The 21,195-nt window shown below is 43.9% G+C and overlaps 1 protein-coding gene across 1 annotated transcript in view; it reads left to right on the plus strand.

Moving 5' to 3' along the window:
- Positions 1 to 21,195, plus strand: part of ryr2a (ryanodine receptor 2a (cardiac)) — a 785,545-nt gene that overhangs the window by 393,166 nt on the left and 371,184 nt on the right. The window contains exon 25 of the mRNA XM_072264911.1: positions 16,604 to 16,763. Within this exon, the coding sequence (XP_072121012.1) occupies positions 16,604 to 16,763 (160 nt within the window). The remainder of the gene's footprint in view (positions 1 to 16,603; positions 16,764 to 21,195) is intronic.

Below are 21,195 nucleotides of genomic sequence, written 5' to 3' on the forward strand. Positions count from 1 at the left end.
GATCCAAAGGGAGCCTAACAGCAGGGAGAACTGTCATGGGGTACACAGAAGATATGAAAACTTAACACAGAAAGTGCCACAGACCATGATTGAACCTGGGTCTCTGAAGCTGTAAGACATCACTGCGTCAAGCCTCATTATAGAACAGAGAACATAGAACATAGAATAGTACAGCACAGTACAGGCCCTTCGGCCCACAATGTTGTGCCGACCCTCAAACCCTGCCTCCCATATAAGCCCCCACTTTGTATTATATCACTTTGTGGCCGGCATTGCCCATGTCTAGTTGTTTTTTTTAAATTCCAGAACTGAATATAGGTAACATTGCTACAATAGTGAGCTATAAAGACAAGTCTCTATTACTGATTCAGGTCTCTCAGTTACTTTTTCTTTAACTGCTGTGTCACAGTAAGGAGCGGTGGCAGAGTATAAAGTCAGGAAAGAAGATATCAGGGCACAAGACAAAAGTCTGATCAAAGATCATAATTGTAAGGAGTGATGATGGTGTGTAAAGTTCAAAGAGTTAACAACCAAACTGAGTGTTTGCAGTTGTACCAGAGATGAAGATGTCAGTGCTCTGAAACAGCCAGCTGCTTCTGACATCCACGCCTGCAAATTAAGATGGGAAACCCAGTGTTGATCTTGCAACAGCACACTCTCTGCAGGGTGTGTTCTTGCATTCTTCGCTACTCCAATCAGCTTTGAATTACTGATTTGACACAGACTTTAACATTTTACGGAATACTCACCATGAAACTGTTTTGCTTTGTTGAGTAAGCGTGGGTAAGTTTTTAATACTGCAGTAAGTCATAATTACGTCTGACATCAGAAACTGAGAATTATCCCAAAATATAAAGGAAGCTCTGCAAAGTCCTCTGGATAGAATTGAATTGATTCACACAGAGTGGTGGGTGTGTGGAATGTACTGCCAGCGAAGGTGGTATACAATAGGGTCTTTTAAGAGACCCTTAGATAGGTACATGGAGCTTGGAAAAATAGAGGGCTATGCAGTAGGGAAACTCTAGGCAACTTCTAGAGTAGGTTACATGGTTGGCACAACATTGTGGGCTGAAGGGCCTGTATTGTGCTATAGATTTCTATGTTTCTGTGATGCATGTTCCACATTTTGCTGGATGATTTTCTGACAAGTCGGCTAAAATTGGAACAGTTTTATCCTTCTCATGGTGTCTGTGAAGCAGAGAGCTTTGACATTACCCTTCAGCAGGAGTCCCAACCTGAGGACCATGGACCCCTCAGTTACTGGTAGGGGTCCATGGCATAAAAAAGGTTATTCCAGTTGTAACAGCACATCCTTGCAACCATCTCTCCATCCTGTTTTTTCTATTTAATCTTTTATATACATCTCCCTTGATTTTCATTCTAGATATTTATCGGATCTGCTATTTTGATTTATCCCATTCCTTTTAAAATTTTAAACATCTTTGCCAAGTGATTCTTTAATGTCGTTCTCCTGCTGTCACGAAACCAGTTCCATTTCAACATTCAGTGACTTGGGGCAACAGAGTTCTGTATGTCCTCAAGCTTTCGTGAAAATGCTCAGGAAGTTCAAGGGAGTTTGAGGAGATTTGGTACGTCACCAAAGACACTTGCAAATCTCTATAGATGTACTGTGGAAGGAATTGTGACTGGTTGGATCCTCCATACCAGCCTATGATGCAATGTGCACGATTGCAAAAGGCTGCCGAGGATTATAGACTTAACAGCTCCATCATGGGCACAACCCACCCCAGTATCAAGGATATCTGCAAGAGGTGGTGAAGTCATTTGTTGAAGTGACAAATGCATCAACATGGCAACTGCTGATGAATTGAGGCAGGGGAACATTACAGGATGGAGAAGTGATGACACAGCCTAGACATCTTGGATGAGATGAGACTGCAAAATTATGAACAGGCTGGTTCAGTTTAGGAGAGCTGCCATGGAGATGGATGGAGTTGGTGATGGGGAATGGAGTTTGTAGAGGGGCTTCGTAGAGGAAATATCTGCTCATCCTGTGAAGGTTGGCAGGCCAGACAAAGGAGGTTCACCGTCTCCTTCCCACGGGCAATTACAAATCAGCAGCAAATGTTGGCTTTGCCAGTGTTAAAAAATTGACTGAAAATAAACCTGTCAGCAATTAATGTTAATTGAGGCATGTAGCTGGTGATGTCTCAGTAAATACTTTATCATTTAATACTTTTAGCAAAAACACTTCAACTAAGGTCCTCATGATCTGTTGCAGCTATGCTTTCTCAGTCGATGCAGTCCTTAGGAATGCATTCAAACTCCACACAGACAGCAGATGAGATCACGATTGTGAGATTACTGCCTCTGCGTGCTAGCAGCTCCACTGGTGTGCCACTATACCACCTTAGCATAAATTAATGTTAAATCGAACAGAGGAATGTTGGACATTTAAATTTTTTTCCCCATTTCGATAGGTAACATGCGCATCTGTTGGCCTGTAGATTGGGGGAATGAGGCAAAGCAACAACCAGGAACATTTAAATCCCTTCAAGACTGTGCCTAGTGCTTTTTTTGATGCATAAGCACAGTTGCTGCTCTGCTATGACATGGTTTATAATGGCAGATGTTCACGTTTACCCTGCAGCATTCAAAATTTGTATTTAGCAATAAGCAGCAATACATTTCTAACACTTAAGACCAAAGTGATGATCTGAAACAATATAAGAGGCATAATGCTTCCAGGTCCACTTACTGATGAGTGGAAAATGAAAGAAATCTCAGAAATAAGGAGATACCCCTTAGGCAACGAGAGCATATGAAAAATAAAATTATTGGATGAAGAGTTCCAATAAAATCTGACTGCTTACCAGACTTCGAAGCAATGCTTTCTTGAGGTCTTTGAAAGGTTGCTAATAATTTGCAAATGGTGTTCACCAGGAAATTGACCATGCTTGCTTTAGGTCTATCAATAATAAAGTCATTCAACGATCTGCAGGCAGTAACTTTAATTTCTCAAGACCTTCTACAGAAAATGAGCTCATATATTTATTTGTATGTTTTCATTTCTTGGGGTTTGAGCAACACTGGCATGTCGAAGATACACTCACCATCCCCAATGTATCTCATATCCCCTGTGACCAGATAGGTTCCCCCTCTTACTCTCTCCTCCACCCCTCTCTCCTCCAACCCCCTCCTTGCCCACTTCTCTCCTTCTCCACCCCGCTTCTCCAACCCACCTCTCCAACCCCCCTCTCCAACCCCTCTCTCCTCACCCTCTCCACTTGCCCCTCTCAATCCCCCCCCTCTCTGTGCCTGTCATTCTCACTTCTCTGAAATTCAGCTGTGAGGTCTATGTTTGGACCAATGTTATGATGATCACTCCAGTTCATTTGCCCTGGGAAAACCCAAACTGGGAAACAGTGAGCAGGTGGCTCTTAATGTTCACTGCACCAATAATTCAGGGTGCATTGATTGAGCAATTATTTGCCCTTCTTTGTGAACAGGATGTGGTGTGCTCACTTGAGTCGAGTGTTGTGTTCTCTCAAGGAGTTATTCCCTTCATGGAGAATGCCTGTGCATGACTTTGTTTAACATGGGTGGGGGCAGCTGTACAGGCAGCCACCACACGGTCCTTTACAGAGCGGGGTTAGGACCTAGTGGCAGGACATGCAAGATAACTGGGAACTCGTCACTTCTGCAGCCTTCCTCCACCTTCACTTCTGTTGTGATGTGTCATCATTTGCCGCCAGCTCCACCGTTGCAGCCTTGGTTGGATCTCTCTTTGTCTGGAACCTCCACCTTGACCTTACCACTAGGGGTGCCCCTATCAGATGGCTTCAGTCTTAGGGTCTCAGGAACTCACAAGAAGAAAAAGAAGACAGGATGCACCTGGACAACTTTTCATATCGTTGGGTGGATGCGAGTGTTATAATGGTGCTAGAACAGCTTAGCTAGATGCTGGTTCCAGGGAGTAAGTCTCAGTCTGACAGCCAGACTTGGTTTGGCTTCATAGCTTTGCAGTATCCAGTTTTCTTGTTATCACACGGAATTAATCAGGTTGGCTGAAGACCAGCTTCTGTGATGCTGAGAATCTCAGGAGCAAAGGGAAATAGATTCTTGGCATTTCTGGCTTTTGATTGTGGTGGACACTTTAGTCTTCACCACTTGCCCATGACTTGCTGTAACAGAGAATGGGAATACTGTTGGTGCCTCCTCTTTCTGTTAACTGTTTAATTGCCCACCACTATTTCTAGATGTGGTTGGATTGCAGAGCTTTGATTTGATCTGTTGGCTATGGGAGTGTTTTGCTGTATTTATTGCATGCTTCATAGGCTTTGGTGCGTTTTAACATGTGTGCCGCCCTGTGCTTCAGCTTCACCTGGTTAGTGCCTTATTATTAGCTATGCTGCTTCTGGTGTTGCTCTATGCAGTCCAATTAAATCATGAATATCTCCCTAGCTTGATTGGGATGGCAGAGTGAGGAAGATTCTGGGCCATGAGGACTTGAATTGCATTCGTTTTGAACTACCAGAACTTCTCTGAATTGGTCTCATTTGTTATGCCATACAATGTGATGTAGCATAAGCTCAGTATGAAGTCAGGACTGGAGGATATCTGTTCATTGGTTACTTCTATCCGGGGCAGATGCATCTGCAACAGGTAGGATGGTTAGGATGAAAGCAAATTGGTACACATCTTGTGCTGGTTCGCTCAATAGCACCTCAGAGGTTTCAAAATACATTTATACTTTGATAATAAATGTACTTTACAACCCTGAGATTCATCTTTCCACAGACAGCCATGAAACAAAGAAGAACTATGGAACCTGTTCAAAGAAAAGGTATCAACCCCCTCCTCCACAGGCAAAACACAAAATAAATTGCACAATGGCAAGAGAAAAAAAGAACGAAAGCACAGAATGTAAAGCACAAAATCAAAAGGCATACTTCAATTCAGCTCGATGTTCATTATCTACAAGCCACCCCAGTTCAAAATCACCCGAACTAGCAACAAGTAAAAGGAGCAACCAGGAAACTAGAAACACATCTTCCGTGAATTTGAGTCCAATCCACAAACTGCATTGACTAAACCTTGCTCTTGTACCAACCTCCGACAGCATCGAGGGAGAGAGGGTGATTATTCAAACACAAGGACTTTCCCTTGGGAACAGTGAGTGAGAGAGAGACTGAGAGAGGCCATTTTATGCAGACACCTTCCTTTGGTAGCAGTGAGTGAGAGGCTGGTAGACAGTGCTGAACAGCCTCTGCACCGCCGCGATGATTTCAGTCTTAGGCGCTTTAATCGGTGAGATCAGCAAGACATTCTGATAACTGACCTTCAGAACTCAACCAGCTTGACTCTGCCAAGTGAATTTTATGGTTTGTTTGTGAAACACCTGACTAGATCCATCATTTTGTCTCCCCTCTTGATTACTTTGCAGACTGTCGACTTCTGGTCAAAGGGGGTTCATCTGCACAAGTTTTTATGATACAGTCCAATTCCTGACTTCACAATCTAACTTGTCATAACCATTGCACTTCACTGTCTGCCTGCACTTTCCCTGCAACTGAAACTTTGCATTCTGTTATTACTTTTCCCTTGTACTACCTTGATGTATTAACCTTGTGAAATGAGATGTGTGGATGACAAACAAAATGAAGTTGTTCACTGTACCTCAATACATGTGACAATTACAAACCAATTATCAATTACCAGTTAAGGGAGTGCTCCACAGCAACATGGCCAATCATGTCCCCAGGCAGGTAGAACCACTGCAGGTAGTGAGACCTGTGCATTGCCAGAATCAACACATAGAGCACCATCAATTTGTGGGAGACTTCCGGGAGAGGTGGGATGTCTGCAATAGAGTAGCTCCTTAGTAGCTGGCCAGCTAGTTTAAATAACTTTAGCTATGCTAATGAATGAATGACACCTGTTAAACTCACCTCAACATGTCTTTTACAGTCTTAACCCACCATGGGCAATAGAAAAGTCACTGTTGCAAACAGTGCAGTGAGCAACACTGTCATGATTTTGACCTCTGTTAGGCAGGGGTACACTTTAGTGTAGTCTGGTGTGACGTACGTTTTATATTTTATTTGGAACACTCTGCCATGGCGTGCTCTCGCTCGCGCTCTCTCTCTCTCGTGGTCGTTCGCACACTCTCAAGCGCTCTTGCTTGCTTTCTCGCTCACTCTCTCGCTTGATTTTGCTCTCGCTCGCGCACTCTCGCTTGCTTTCTCTCTTGGTCGCTCTCTCGCTCTCTTGCTCGCGCGCTCTCTCTCGTGGTCGCTCTCATGCTCTCTCTTGCTTTCTCTCGCTTGCTCTCAAAAAAACTGATTTCCGTGATATTGTATATAATTTGTGTGCATCAGGGAGCCACTATTAATATGCGGGAGACTCCTGGAGCTCCCGGGAGAGGGGGGATGTCTGCACACCCCTAGTCATTAGGATGAAGGCCACCATGAGCATACTGTATTTGTACACTTTTCTCTGTATTCCATGCCTCTGTAGACACAATCCATTGTTGTTCTCAGATAAAATTGAAAGGCTGACTAGTTTCTCAGCGGAGGGCTGTGAGCTACATCTGTTCCATGAGTAGTAACAATGAGAGCATCTTGTACCTGATGACTGTGACCTTTCCCGTGAATATGATGAAGTGCTGTTCATACAAAACTTCTTCCTGCTTTCCCTTGACAATATACTTCAGCCAATTACTGGTGATTGTCTTGACTTCTCTGAAACATATTTCTGGTGCCTTCAGGTATTCAGACCTGAGCAGTTTCTTTGCTTGCTCAATGACTGTGACATTCTTCAATGCTGAGTTGGAATTTGAGTGAACCGTCCAAGAACTATATTAATTTGCCCAATGGAGATATGAAGTGAAGGGGATGGTTTTAAATATTGCAGCTCTTGCTTAATGTGTTCTATCATTGTTACTAAAACAACAGCAGACAGAGACTTGTCAGATTCTGCTAAATTGGAGACATGCCCAATCTCAACAGCTGTGCCAGAAACACGCTGCAAAATGCTATTTTCCCTTTAATTGTTTCGATGAGTTGTTTTATTTTCTAGTAAATGATGTTTGCTCATTCATCGAATTCACACTCTTGTTGTCTAATTATTTCCGAGTACTGAGCTGGTCTAGGCAAGAAAACATGATAAATGTTTAGCAGGAGAGGAAAGAGTGGGAATGGAAATCATTTCTCATCTGATTGGATCTTAGCACAAACTAAATAACATTAGTTTAGAGCTTGACTCAAGTTGCTTTCCAGGACTTGTGGTGTTCCTGGAGTAACACATGCAAATTGCCGGAGTAATTTTGCAGGTCAGGCAGTATTTATGGAAAGGAATAAATAGTCGATGTTTTGGGCTGAGATCCATCGTATATGTTGACTTTAATACTCTGCTCCCAAATCTCCCATTGTTGGACTAAGTAATTTATGGAGGACTAGAAGATCCTTCACACCACTCCAAAACAGTAGTTGCATCTTAAAATCTGCTTAACTTGCAGCAGGGTGTTTTGCACGTCCTGATTACGTTAGGGAGATAGATAGGTACTTTATTGATCCCAGAGGAAATTACATAGTCATAGTCATAGTCATAGTCATAGTCATACTTTATTGATCCCGGGGGAAATTGGTTTTTGTTACAGTTGCACCATAAATAATAAATAGTAATAACACCATAAATAGTTAAATAGTAATATGTAAATTATGCCAGGAAATAAGTCCAGGACCAGCCTTTTGGCCTCAGGGTGTCTGACCCTCCAAGGGAGGAGTTGTAAAGTTTGATGGCCACCGGCAGGAATGACTTCCTATGACGCTCTGTGTTGCATCTCGGTGGAATGAGTCTCTGGCTGAATGTACTCCTGTGCCCAACCAGTACATTATGTAGTGGATGGGAGACGTTGTCCAAGATGGCATGCAACTTGGACAGCACCCTCTTTTCAGACACGACCGTCAGAGAGTCCAGTTTCATCCCCACAACATCACTGGCCTTACGAATGAGTTTGTTCATTCTGTTGGTGTCTGCTACCCTCAGCCTGCTGCCCCAGCATACAACAGCAAACATGATAGCACTGGCCACCACAGACTCATAGAACATCCTCAGCATCGCCCGGCAGATGTTAAAGGACCTCAGTCTCCTCAGGAAATAGAGGCGGCTCTGACCCTTCTTGTAGACAGCCTCAGTGTTCTTTGACCAGTCCAGTTTATTGTCAATTCGTATCCCCAGGTATTTGTAATCCTCCACCATGTCCACACTGACTCCCTGGATGGAAACAGGGGTCACCGGTACCTTAGCTCTCCTCAGGTCTACCACCAGCTTCTTAGTCTTTTTCACATTAAGCTACAGATAATTCTGCTCACACCATGTGACAAAGTTTCCTACCGTAGCCCTGTACTCAGCCTCATCTCCCTTGCTGATGCATCCAACTATGGCAGAGTCATCAAAAACTTCTGAAGGTGACAAGACTCTGTGCAGTAGTTGAAGTCCGAGGTGTAAATGGTGAAGAGAAAGGGAGACAAGACAGTAGCATTACAAGTACACAGATATACAAATATTAGGAGAAATAAGAAAGAATAAAAAATAAGTTACCTCCTACAGTCTAACAGGAGGGGTCATCACTTCCTCGGCTATAGGTTAACTCATTATAGAGCCCAATGGTCGAGGGTAAGAGTGACCTCGTATAGCACTCTTTGGTGCAGTGCATTTGTCTTAGTGCACACTCCAACTATTTTTCATTTATGCAATGACAATTTACCCTATAATTCCCTAGAGTATAGAAGAATGAGGGGAGATATGATAGAGGTATACAAAGTTATGAGGGGTATACAGTAGATAGGGTAAATACAAGCAGACTTTTTCTACTGAGGAGTGGTGAGACCAGAACTAGAGGTCATCGGTTAAGATGAAAGGTGAAATTTTTAAGGGGAGCATGAGGAGGAGCTTCTTCACTCAGAGGGTGGTGAGAGTGTGGAACGAGCTGCCAGAAGTGTGGGCGTAGGTTTGATGTCAACACTTAAGAGAAATATAGATAGGAGAAAAGGGGTTGTAATGCTGAAATTGACACCACCAGGTGCAGAGCAGCTTCACACAAACTAACAACAAACTGCTGAAATGTCAGTCTTATAATGGAAATGTTCACTCTCCATGTGGCTTTGACAAACAATATTTGGGGGTGACCAATGCCTCTGATATTTTTACACCAAAATATAGTTATGGAGCAATTTCCAGGCTAGCATGTATTGACAAATCAATCTGCATCTTCCTTGTAGAATTTTTCCTCCAAACCTCTTTTCATGGTACTTACTTCAAGGTCACTTGCTTCTGTATTTGTGTTATACCTCTTGTCTGTCTTGTGTAATTTGAGTTTTTTCTTCGTATTTTCCTCTTCCGTAGGTGTGAAGTGTGAGAGATGAAGGGAGGGATTCGGCACAACATTATGGGCTGGCAGTCCTGTTCCTCTGCTGTACTGTTCTATGTTCTATGATTGGCATGCATAATGGCTGCTTGCAGTGGACATTGGGTTGAAGATGTGAATTGGAATTAGGGCAGATGGCACCAATGTTAAATGACATAGATGATGTAATGCCTTCATGACAACTTCCCATATTTGCTGCTGTCTCTACAATGGAGCATGAGGATACACTGTTACTATCTTTCAAAAGTATCTTCCATAAATTATGCGATAGTTCCTGTGGTTGGAAGGTAGTATAAGCACATTAATTATGGAGTCATCATTATTGTTATGTGCCATGTTGTATGATGTGGATGATCATGGTCTTCCATCTGTCCTGAATCTGAGAAATTCTGGTAAGCTTTTCAAAGCTTTTGCCTGTCCATCCCTTGATATAATTCATGAATGTCATACACTGCCGACCACAACTTTTTCTTCCATCAATTTTCCCCATCTCTGTAAGACACTCGAGCAACTCTTTTCTCAGTACATGTCCCAGAAATTCCAGTTGCCCTTTCCTGATTGATGATATCAGCTCTCTTCATATTCCGGCTTTTCGCAACACCTCCTCACTTGTTCCTCTGTCATTCCATGATGTTTTCATCATTCTTCTCAAAAACTACTTTTCTGCAGCTTCTGGAGGAGGGAGATAGAAAAGGGGGAAATAGTGATCAGTTAACCCGACATCAGTAGAAGAACAAATGCTGGAATCCATGAATAAAGTGGTAGAAGGGGACTTAGAAAATGATAATAGGATTGGTCAACACAGTTTTATGGAAGGAAAGTCATGTTTGATAAACCGATTGGAAGCTGGGACAGGTGCAGGATGCTGAGAGGATGATAGCTCGTTGGCGGGTGCACGGGCATTTGTGAAGTTGGCAGGTATAAATTAATATGAGAACAACGTAGAAAGTTTCAGGATTACTTTTGTGGCGTTAGCCAATAATAATCAGATTTTTATATTGAACCTGCACAAAATATAGTATTTATTCTATTTTTTTAAAATTTTATTGACAGCACGGTAACAGGCCCCAGCAACCCAATGAGCCTCTGCTGCCCAATCACACCAATGTGACCAATTATCCTACTAGTCCAAGCATCTTTGGATTGTGGAAGGAAACCTGAGCAGACTGAGGAAACCCACGCGGTCAGAGGGAGAATGTCCTTACAGACAGCGGCAAGAATTGAACCCGGTCACTAACACTGTCATACTACTATGCTACTGTCCTCCCTAGGTTACTGAGTTGTAGATGTGGCTGTGAACCATGTTCCCTCATGGCAGATGGTGCTTACAGCCCCGCAATAGCCCTGCAAAATCCATCCTACCGGACTCCCAAATGGTTGGCCGTATGTACGGGTTGTATGAAAGTTGGGTATTTGTAAGCTGGGAAGGACCCATGGAGCTTTCCATGCTATGCAACAGAAGCAATTAATGCTTGTTATGTTATAGTTAACACATCTGTCCAGATGAGTCAAAATAGAACCATTAAACATTAACTGTTGTGTTATGTACAATTCTGATTACTGTACTTTAGGATAGTCGTAAAGGTTCTGGAGAGGATGCAGATGACCATTTGACATTTGAGGTTCACTGGTGTACGGCTGAGGGGCCTGATGAGAAGTGCTTCTGGACTTGCCTCTCAGAACATGTGCTGCACTGCTGACTCAGTGGTGAGCTGAATGATGGGGCACGAGATCAGATTTATTGACCTCATTGGCTCCATCATTCCCCCTCTGTGAACAGCAGTGGAAGAGCGGAGGTCGTAGGCCTCTGCCTTTGGAACAGGCGACTGGAGGTGAATCTGATCTGGCTCACTGAACATAACTTCTGATTTTGGCATCTGCTGCTTCACAAAATCATCCCGGAAATCCCAAGAAAAGGTTTCTGTGGAGCTCTTCGGAATAATATACTGAAATGAGTACTGCTGGGGGCATTTCTGTGAATGACTATGGGAAGGATTGATTAGCACAGTAGCAGGATCTGCATGCTGCTTCGGGAGGTTTGTTCAGTCACTTTGTTCCTCAAGCTCTTGAAGAGTGCCAGGGGACACATAGTAATGCAGCCACATCACCCTGTCTCACAAAGTCAAGCCTCACAGGTGCAGCTAAGATACTGCAGCATAATTTCCCCTGTCATTTCCAGTTGGAATAGGATCAGGGCTTATTCCCTGGTCCAATGGAGAGTTCAGGCACTCTTCCAATAGTGGATATACTCTAGTTGCAGTGGAATTTAATTGCATGGGATGCTGCAGGAAGCTCACACTCTCGCAGAAGTGTGAACAAGCCATCACCAAGAGACAGATATACATACAGAGAATACTTTAGTCATGATGCTGCAGCTGTCATGAGCCTTGTTGTTTAATCTGCTCCCTTCCCAAAAGGAGAACTCAAAGAATATACTTCATCTTTCATTGGCTACATCAGTAAGTGTGCAAAGATGTTGGTACCTTACAGGCCAACCAGAAGCCCTGGCTGAATGCTGGGATGTGCTCACGATTAAAAGCCTGATTTGCTACCTTCGTGTCTGGTGACAGAACAGCTCTGAGAGAAGCCAGGAGAGACCTTATCTTATGCAGTAAGAGGGCAAAGGTCATCTATGCACAAAAAATTCAGGAGTACTTGTCTGATAACAATCCCTGGTGTATGTAGCTGGGCATCAAGGGCATTACTGACTGTGCAAGGAAAAACAGTATCAACTGTACCAGTGACACCTCCCTCCCTGATGCTGTAAAGATCTTTTATGCATGCTTCGAGGCATGCAGCACAGCGCCAACCATGAAAGCTACCCCTCACCCGGGTGAGAAGCCACTGTCTGTAACAGCAGCTGATGTGTGACGGACTCTGCAGAGACACTGTAGCAGCCGGGCTAGACAACATCCCGGGCCAAGTACTCAGGGAGTGTGCACACTAGCTCACTGATGTCTTCACAGACATCTTCAACACTTCGCTCATCCAGGCTGCTGTCCCTGCATGCTTCAAATCAGCCACCATCATCCCTGTACCAAAGAACTGTGCACCTTCAGAATTAAACGACTACTGCCCAGTGGCAATGACAACAATCATGAGAAAATGCTTTGAATGGCTGGTAATGGCACACATCGAAAACTCCATTTCTGCCGCGTTGGACCCTCACCAATATGCTTACCAACAGAACTGTCATAGTATCTGTCATGCACCTGGTCTGGACACACCTAGAAAGCAAAGACACTTAGGTCAGAATGCTGCTTCTGAATTTCAGTTCAGCATTCAACACTATTGTCCCACAGATCTTGGTGAACAAAATCTTACTCTTTAGTCTAAATACACCACTGCGCAACTGAGGTTGGTCTTCCCAACTAAAAGACCTCAGATAACTGGGATGCACAACTGCGCCTTCCTTGCCATTATCCTCAACACGGGTGTCCCCAAGGCTGTGTGCTGAGCCCATTGCTGTACACTCTGTTCGTGCATGACTGCACGGCCAAACACCAGAGTAATCACATTGCCAAGTTTGCTGATAACACGGCAGTGGTGGGGCTCACCACCAACAACGATGAGATGGCATACAGAGAGGAGGTGGAGGAGCTCAGGTCCTGGTGCCAGGCAAATAACCTCTTCCTCATTGTCAACAAGACAAAGGAGATGGTTACCGACTTCAGGAGAGCTCTCATCACTCACAACCCTCTTTACTTCGGTGGCACAGTAGTGGAAACCGCACTGCAGCAGACGGGAAGGCGCTTCAATAGGCAGTAGAAATTGCCCAGCACATTGCCAGCGCCAGCCTACCCACCATCAAGGACTTCGAAACAGAAAGGTACCGGATAAAGGCCAGTAACACCCCCCCCCCCCGCCCCACCCCTGCTCATGGACTGTGCGTTCTATTACCATCAGGGAGGAGGCTACATAGCATCTATGCTTGGACCATGAGACAGAAAGTCAGTGTAACCCCCAGGCTCGGTGGGCTGCGTTAATCTAGGGGAAGACAGTTGCCACCCCCGCCAAACTGATGAAATCTCGTTTGTATGGATGCTGCGTAATGTGTTCCCCTGTTACAATTCAGTACCATGAAAGATCAGATGGTACAGCATATGCAATTAGACAATTAAGCTTTATAATTCTTAAATTGGCTATAGGGTTAGTAAAGTAAACAAAAAAAGGTCCATTTTATTGGAACAGTCTATCGTGCACATTGGAGCTCACGGTTTTTTGTCTATTAATTCCCCATCGATTTCCCCTGAGCGTTATTAACTCCTGGACCCTCACTTCAAATCCACTCCACCCTGCAGTCTACCAGATCGCTCCTCTCGTGTCTCCTCTCTTCATCTCTCACCGACAAAAGACCACGAATACCTCCTCTCAGACACACAAGAAAGAAGCAATATGCCTCTCATTGGATGGCACACATTCCAAAGCCCCCGTTATCTCTAGTCATAACCCAAACACTGCTGCTGCAGAGAAACCATTACATTGGCAGTGAAACCATACAGAGAAACCACTGCATTAGCAGTGAAATGACATTAACCAGGCTTGAATTCTTGCCTGGTAATCTGGTGGCTACAAATCTGAAAATGACATGGAAAATACACAGCAGATTGTCAAATGAAAAGACTGTAATGCTGCAGTTTTACAGAGTTTTTCACATAGTTTCTCCAGACTGAAAGAAAGTAAGTGAAATTCAGAATTTGAGTGCCGAGGCTCTCAGATAACAGCCTTTTGGGTTAGGAAAAGTATAATACACTGGGGAACATCGTCCCTCCCCCACAGCCATAATTTCGGTCCTGATTCTATTGAACTCCTGATTTTGGTTCTGTTAGGTACTCACGGTGGTGGGTAGTGCAACCGTTTACAGTGTCAGCAATTGCTGTTCAGAGTTCGATTCCCGCTATTGTTTGTAAGGAGTTTATACTTTCTCCCCATGGCTGCATAGCTTTCCTCAGGCTGCTCTGGCACATTTGACATTAGTAAATTGTGGGCATAGTATGGCGCTGCCAGAAGTGTGTCAATACTTGCAGGCTGCCCCCAGCTCAATTCTCGCTCATTTGATTTGATGCAAAACATGGCATTTCATTGTATTTTCGATGTGCATGTAACAAATAAAGCCAACCTTATGTTAAAACTAATTCACTTTTGATAATTTGTGAGTCACAAACAATGTATTTCATGACCCAGAAAGACTCATGAAATGGTTTTCCCCATCGACATTCATTCTGAATGTTCTACTAATATTAGCAAAAGAAAAGCTGGAGATGCTAGAAATCCAAACTAAAATGACAAAGTGCTGAAAATATTCAGCAGGTCAGGCAGCATTTATGAAGAAGGCTACGAACTGTAACCTTTTATATTAACAATCCAGCATTGAAATTGGAGAAGTGAACAAATAAGCATCAATTAAGTTGCAGGAGGAGGATGGGCTGAAGAGAATAAATGGAATGCCTGTGATAGGACAGAGACTGAGGTTAACAAGAAAACAGCTTCTAAGAGAGGAGGTGCAAAAGGGAAATCAAAAGAGTGTGAGCAAGCTCCACTACTCATAAAAAGTGAAGCAGTAGAAAGGGTCTCCAGCTTGAAATATTTGGGAGCGAACATCACAGAGGAGCTCTGTTAGACCACAACACCTCCCAGATAGTAGGGAAGGCTCAGTAACACCTATATGCTAACTTAGGAGTTTAAAGTGAGCAAATCTGCCTCAAAAGCCGCTAGGAAACCTTTATCAATGAGCATACTGACCTACTGCATGACAACATGGTACACTAGCTGCAACAAAATCAAACAGTAGTTCTTAGTGAATCTTACTTCAGTGGTTGGTAAGTTGATGGAGAAGATCCTGAGAGGCAGGATTTATGAACATTTGGAGAGGCATAATATGATTAGGAATAGTCAGCATGCATTTGTCAAAGGCAGGTCGTGCCTTACGAGCCTGATTGACATTTTTGAGGATTTGACTAGATGTAATGCCAAACAAAATCAAACAGTACTTCTTAGTGGAATTCATTGCCACAGATGGCAGTGGAGGCCTAGTCAATGGATTAAGAAGGCTAATGGAATGTTGGCCTTTATTACAAAGGGAATTGAGTACAAGAGCAAGGAAATCCTTTTGCATTTGTACAGGGCCCTGGTGAGACCACACCTGGAGTATTGTGTGCAGTTTTGGTCTCTAGGGTTAAGGAAGGACATCCTGGCTGTGGAGGAGGTGCAGCGTAGGTTCACTAGGTTAATTCCTGGGATGTCTGGACTGTCTTACGCAGAGAGGTTAGAGAGACTGGGCTTGTACACGCTGGAATTAAGGAGATTCAGGGGGGATCTGATTGAGACATATAAGATTATTAAGGGATTGGACAAGATAGAGGCAGGAAATTTGTTCCAGATGCTGGGAGAGTCCAGTACCAGGAGGCATGGTTTAAGAATAAGGGGTAGGTCATTTAGGAAAGAGTTGAGGAGGAACTACTTCTCCCAGAAAGTTGTGGAGGTGTGGAACACACTGCCTCAGAAGGCAATGGAGGCCAATTCTCTGGATGCTTTCAAGAAAGAGCTAGATGGGTATCTTGTGGATAGGGGAATCAAGGGTTATGGGGACAAGGCAGGAACTGGGTATTGATAGTAGATGATCAGCCATGATCTCAGAATGGCGGTGCCGGCTCAAAGGGCCGAATGGTCTACTTCTGCACCTATTGTCTATTAAAGCAGATGTTGATATGTTTGTGATTAGTCACAGTGTCAAAGATTACAGGAAGAAGGCAGAAGAATGGGGTTGAGAAGGATAATAAATCAACCATGATGGAATGATGGAGAAGACATGATGGGCCAAATGGCCTAATTCTGCTCCTGTGTCTTATGGTCTTCCTTTGCAGTCCTGATGACGGGTCTCAGTCCAAAACATCGCCAATTTGCTTCCCGCCATAGGCGCTGCCTGATCTACTAAGTTCACCCAGCATGCTGTGTGTCTTGCACAGGAAATGCTGGCAATCTGAAATTATTGGATTCAGTACTGGGTCCGGAAGATTCCAACAAACCCTAAACAAGGTGCAGTTCCTCAAGAGTTTTCTGGGAAATTCCTTGAGTTGTCATCTTAAGTAATACAATGCATTGGTGGCTGGAGAATCTGAAGAGCCACTGTCTCGGTTCTTAGTGCCTAAATAACATGGCACAATGTAAATAACTGAAAATGACTAATGATAACTACTATATTTTCTGACACAGCTACCAGCTGCCCAGTGGCTACAAGCCAGCTCCTATGGATTTGAGCCACATCAAATTAACCTCAACCCAGGAGGCCATGGTGGATAAGCTGGCAGAAAATGCGCACAATGTTTGGGCCAGGGACCGCATCAGGCAGGGTTGGACGTATGGAATTCAGCAGGTAAGCCATGTCCTGTCCGTGTTTGCTATGGATGTCACATTCTGAGTTGGTACCCTGAGGGGCTTGCTGCTGATTAGACAGAGTGAAAGCAATGGAAGTTTCAGCAGCTTGTGAAATTTTAATGAGCCCATTGCCAGATGAGTGCATGGCTGCAGCACTTTTATCCACCTTTTCTGCTGCAGAAGTTGTGTATTTGTAGGGAAGTGCTTTTAGCTTTAATACCGCACTATGCTGCAGACTTCCTCTGTGTAGAATGAGGATAGGCCGTACTGCACTGGTCAGTCTTCAGCACCTTACTGAGTAGTTTTAAAGGTTGAAGGCTCATTTATTATCAAACCATGTATCCATATAAAGTTGTAGGTAAAGCATTTAAAGTTGTAACAACAGGAATTCTGCAGATGCTGGAAATTCAAGCAACACACATCAAAGTTGCTGGTGAACGCAGCAGGCCAGGCAGCATCTGTAGGAAGAGGTGCAGTCGACGTTTCAGGCCGAGACCCTTCGTCAGGACTAACGGTTAGTCCTGACGAAGGGTCTCAGCCTGAAACGTCAACTGCACCTCTTCCTACAGATGCTGCCTGGCCTGCTGCGTTCACCAGCAACTTTGATGTATGTTGCTTAAAGTTGTAACAAGTGAGTTTTCCCTGGGATATCCAACCTCTGTCAGCTAGGCCTGAGGTGCTCGCACTGGGATCTTCCCTTAGAATGCCACTACCAACAGAGGTGGGATTTCAATTCATACATGAATTGTATACTTCATTGTTTTAATAGAAAGCCAGAGAGGTCTAGGAGGATTATTCTGTGAGTGAGTCAATGCTTTCATTCACCTGTGCAGCCTTAAATGCAGTTTGGGACCTATATGGATCTCTCAGTGGTATCTCATAATTACCTTAGGTATCCTAAACACCAACATGTATGGACCAAACAAGTTTCAAGTTGCATGTAAGTAGACTAAAGACTTTCTAATTTCAGCAGGTTTTGGATTAGCTCCTACCTAGAACAAAATCCAAAGCATTTGGATTCATGTTGAAAGGACTAGATAAGGTGGATGTGGAGAGGATGTTTCCTATGGTGGGGGTATCCAGAGCTAGAGGGCACGGCCTCAAAATTGAGGGATGATCTTTTAGAACAGAGGTAAGGAGGAATTTTTTTTTAGCCAGAGAACAGTGAATCTGCGGAATGCTTTGCCACAGACTGCGGTGGAGGCAAAGTCCTGTGGGTATATTTAAAGCAGAAGTTGATCGTTTCCTGATCGGTCAGGGCATCAAAGGATATGGCAAGAAGGCAGGTGTATGGGGTTGAATGGGATCCGGGATCAGCCAGGATGGAATGGCAGAGCAGAATTGATGGGCTGAATGGCCCAATTCTGCTCCTATGTCTTATGGTCTTAAGGTTTCTGTGTAGTCTCCACCTTCACCCTATACCACGCACACTGGCAAACTCCAAGTGAATTATTTTGTCTCAGATAACATTAAAGGTGTTTTACTGCAAATTCAACAAGTGATTGATAAGTTATGAGAAGATTTTGCATAGATTTGTTTTGAATTTCCTTCAGATTAGTAAAATTAATTTAATCTCATTAATGATCTTGAAAATAGTGAAAGAGCACAATATATTTTCATCCATTTGTCCTTGGCTGGGATATTGCTGGCATTACAAATATTTATTGAATACTGCTAATTTCCCACTGAGTTCCTTACAAGGTGATTTCAGATGGCACTGCATATGTGGATCTGGAATCATTTGGTCGCCTTACTGAGTAAGGATGGTATATTCCAGTCCCTGAAGAGCAGAACATACAGAGAAACTTCTTACTTTAATCATATCAAATGAAAATCAATTATAAATTAATGATGTGTCTTTTAGGAGAGCAATGTTGGATGCTGTGGGCAAAATCTAGTCTTTTCTCCTCCAAAACATTGTGATGCCCAGAAAGAAAACAACGGAAGTATAAAATATTTTTTTAAATGAAAAAAATGGTTCGGGAGGGTTTAAACTAATTTACAAGGGGGATGGGATCCAGAGCGATAGAGCAATGAAAGAAGTGCATGGAGTAAAGCCAGATCTAACATATAGAGAGGCTTTGAGGAAAGAGAAGCAAAATAAAGGGTGTAAAGGTAGTAAGGTGGAACGGCTAAAGTGCGTGTACTTCAATGCAAGAAGCATCAGGAACAAAGGTGGTGAACTGAGTGCTTGGATACATACATGGAATTATGATGTAGTGGCCATTACAGAGACTTGGCTGGCACCAGGGCAGGAATGGATTCTCAATATTCCTGGATTTCAGTGCTTTAAAAGGGACAGAGAGGGTGGAAAAAGGGGAAGAGGGTGGCATTACTGGTCAGGGATACTATTACAGCTACAGAAGGGTGGGTACTGTAGCAGGATCCTCTTTTGAGTCAGTATGGGTGGAAGTCAGGAACAGGAAGGGAGCAGTTACTCTATTGGGGGTATTCTATAGGCCCCCTGGTAGCAGCAGAGATACAGAGGAGCAAATTAGGAGGCAGATTTTGGAAACCTTAACTTCCCTAATATTGATTGGCACCTGATGAGTTCCAAGAGTTTGGACGGGGCAGAGTTTGTTAAGTGTGTCCAGGACGGATTCCTGTCATGGTATGTTGACAGGCCGACTAGGGGGCATGCCATACTAGGTCTAGTACTAGGTAATGAACCAGGTCAGGTCACAGATCTCTCAGTGGGTGAGCATCTGGGGGACAGCGACCACCGCTCCCTGGCCTTTAGTATTATCATAGAAAAGGATAGAATCAGAGAGGACAGGAAAATTTTTAATTGGGGAAAGGCAAATTATGAGGCTATAAGGCTAGAACTTGCAGGTGTGAATTGGGATGATGTTTTTGCAGGGAAATGTACTATGGACATGTGGTTGATGTTTAGAGATCTCTTGCAGCATGTTATAGAATAAATTTGTCCTGGAGAGGAAGATAAAGGTGGATAGATAAAGAGGAAGATAGGGTGAAGGAACCATGGGTGACAAATGAGGTGGAAAATCTAGTCAGGTGGAAGAAGGCAGCAACCATGAGGTTTAGGAAGCAAGGATCAGATGGGTTTATTGAGGAATATAGGGTAGCAAGAAAGGAGCTTAAGAAGGAGCTGAGAAGAGCAAGAAGGGGGCATGAGAAGGCCTTGGCGAGTAGGGTGAAGTAAAACCCCAAGGCATTCTTCAGTTATGTGAAGAACAAAAGGATGACAGGAGTGAAGGTAGGACCGATTAGAAATAAAGGTGGGAAGATGTGCCTGGAGGCTGTGGAAGTGAGTGAGGTCCTCAATGAATACTTCTCTTTGGTATTCACCAGTGAGAAGGAGCTTGATGACCGTGAGGACAATATGAGTGAGGTTGATGTTCTGGACCATGTTGCTATTAAGGCAGAGGAGGTATTGGAGTTATTAAAATACATTAGGACGGTTAAGTCCCCGGGGCCTGACGGAATATTCCCCAGGCTGCTCCACGAGGTGAGGGAAGAGATTGCTGAGCCTCTGGCTAGGATCTTTATGTCCTCGTTGTCTACGGGAATGGTACCAGAGGATTGGAGGGAGGCGAATGTTGTCCCCTTGTTCAAAAAAGGTAGTAGGGATAGTCCGGGTAATTATAAACCAGTGAGACTTACATCTGTGGTGGGAAAGCTGTTGGAAAAGATTCTTAGAGATAGGATCTCTGGGCATTTAGAAAATCATGGTCTGATCAGGGACAGTCAGCATGGTTTTGTGAAGGGCAGATCGTGTCTAACAAGCCTGATAGAGTTCTTTGAGGAGGTGACCAGGCATATAGATGAGGGTAGTGCAGTGGATGTGATCTATATGGATTTTAGTAAGGCATTTGACAAGGTTCCACACGGTAGGCTTATTCAGAAAGTCAGAAGGCATGGGATCCAGGGAAGTTTGGCCAGGTGGATTCAGAATTGGCTTTCCTGCAGAAGGCAGAGGGTCGTGGGGGAGGGAGTACATTCGGATTGGAGGGTTGTGACTAATGGTGTCCCACAAGGATCGGTTCTGGGATCCCTATTTTTCGTGATTTTTATTAATGACCTGGATGTGGGGGGTTAGAAGGGTGGGCTGTCAAGTTTGCAGACGACACAAAGGTTGGTGGTGTTGTAGATAGTGTAGAGGATTGTCGAAGATTGCAGAGAGACATTGATAGGTTGCAGAAGTGGGCTGAGAAGTGGCAGATGGAGTTCAACCCAGAGAATTGTGAGGTGGTACACTTTGGAAGGACAAACTCCAAGGTAGAGTACAAAGTAAATGGCAGGATACTTGGTAGTGTGGAGGAGCAGAGGGATCTGGGGGTACATGTCCACAGATCCCTGAAAGTTGCCTCACAGGTGGATAGGGTAGTTAAGAAAGCTTATGGGCTGTTAGCTTTCATAAGTCGAGGGACAGAGTTTAAGAGTTGCGAGGTAATGATGCAGCTCTATAA

This window comes from Mobula birostris, chromosome 8 (genome assembly GCF_030028105.1).
Source record: "Mobula birostris isolate sMobBir1 chromosome 8, sMobBir1.hap1, whole genome shotgun sequence".
In the NCBI taxonomy this organism is placed as follows: Eukaryota; Metazoa; Chordata; class Chondrichthyes; order Myliobatiformes; family Myliobatidae; genus Mobula; species Mobula birostris.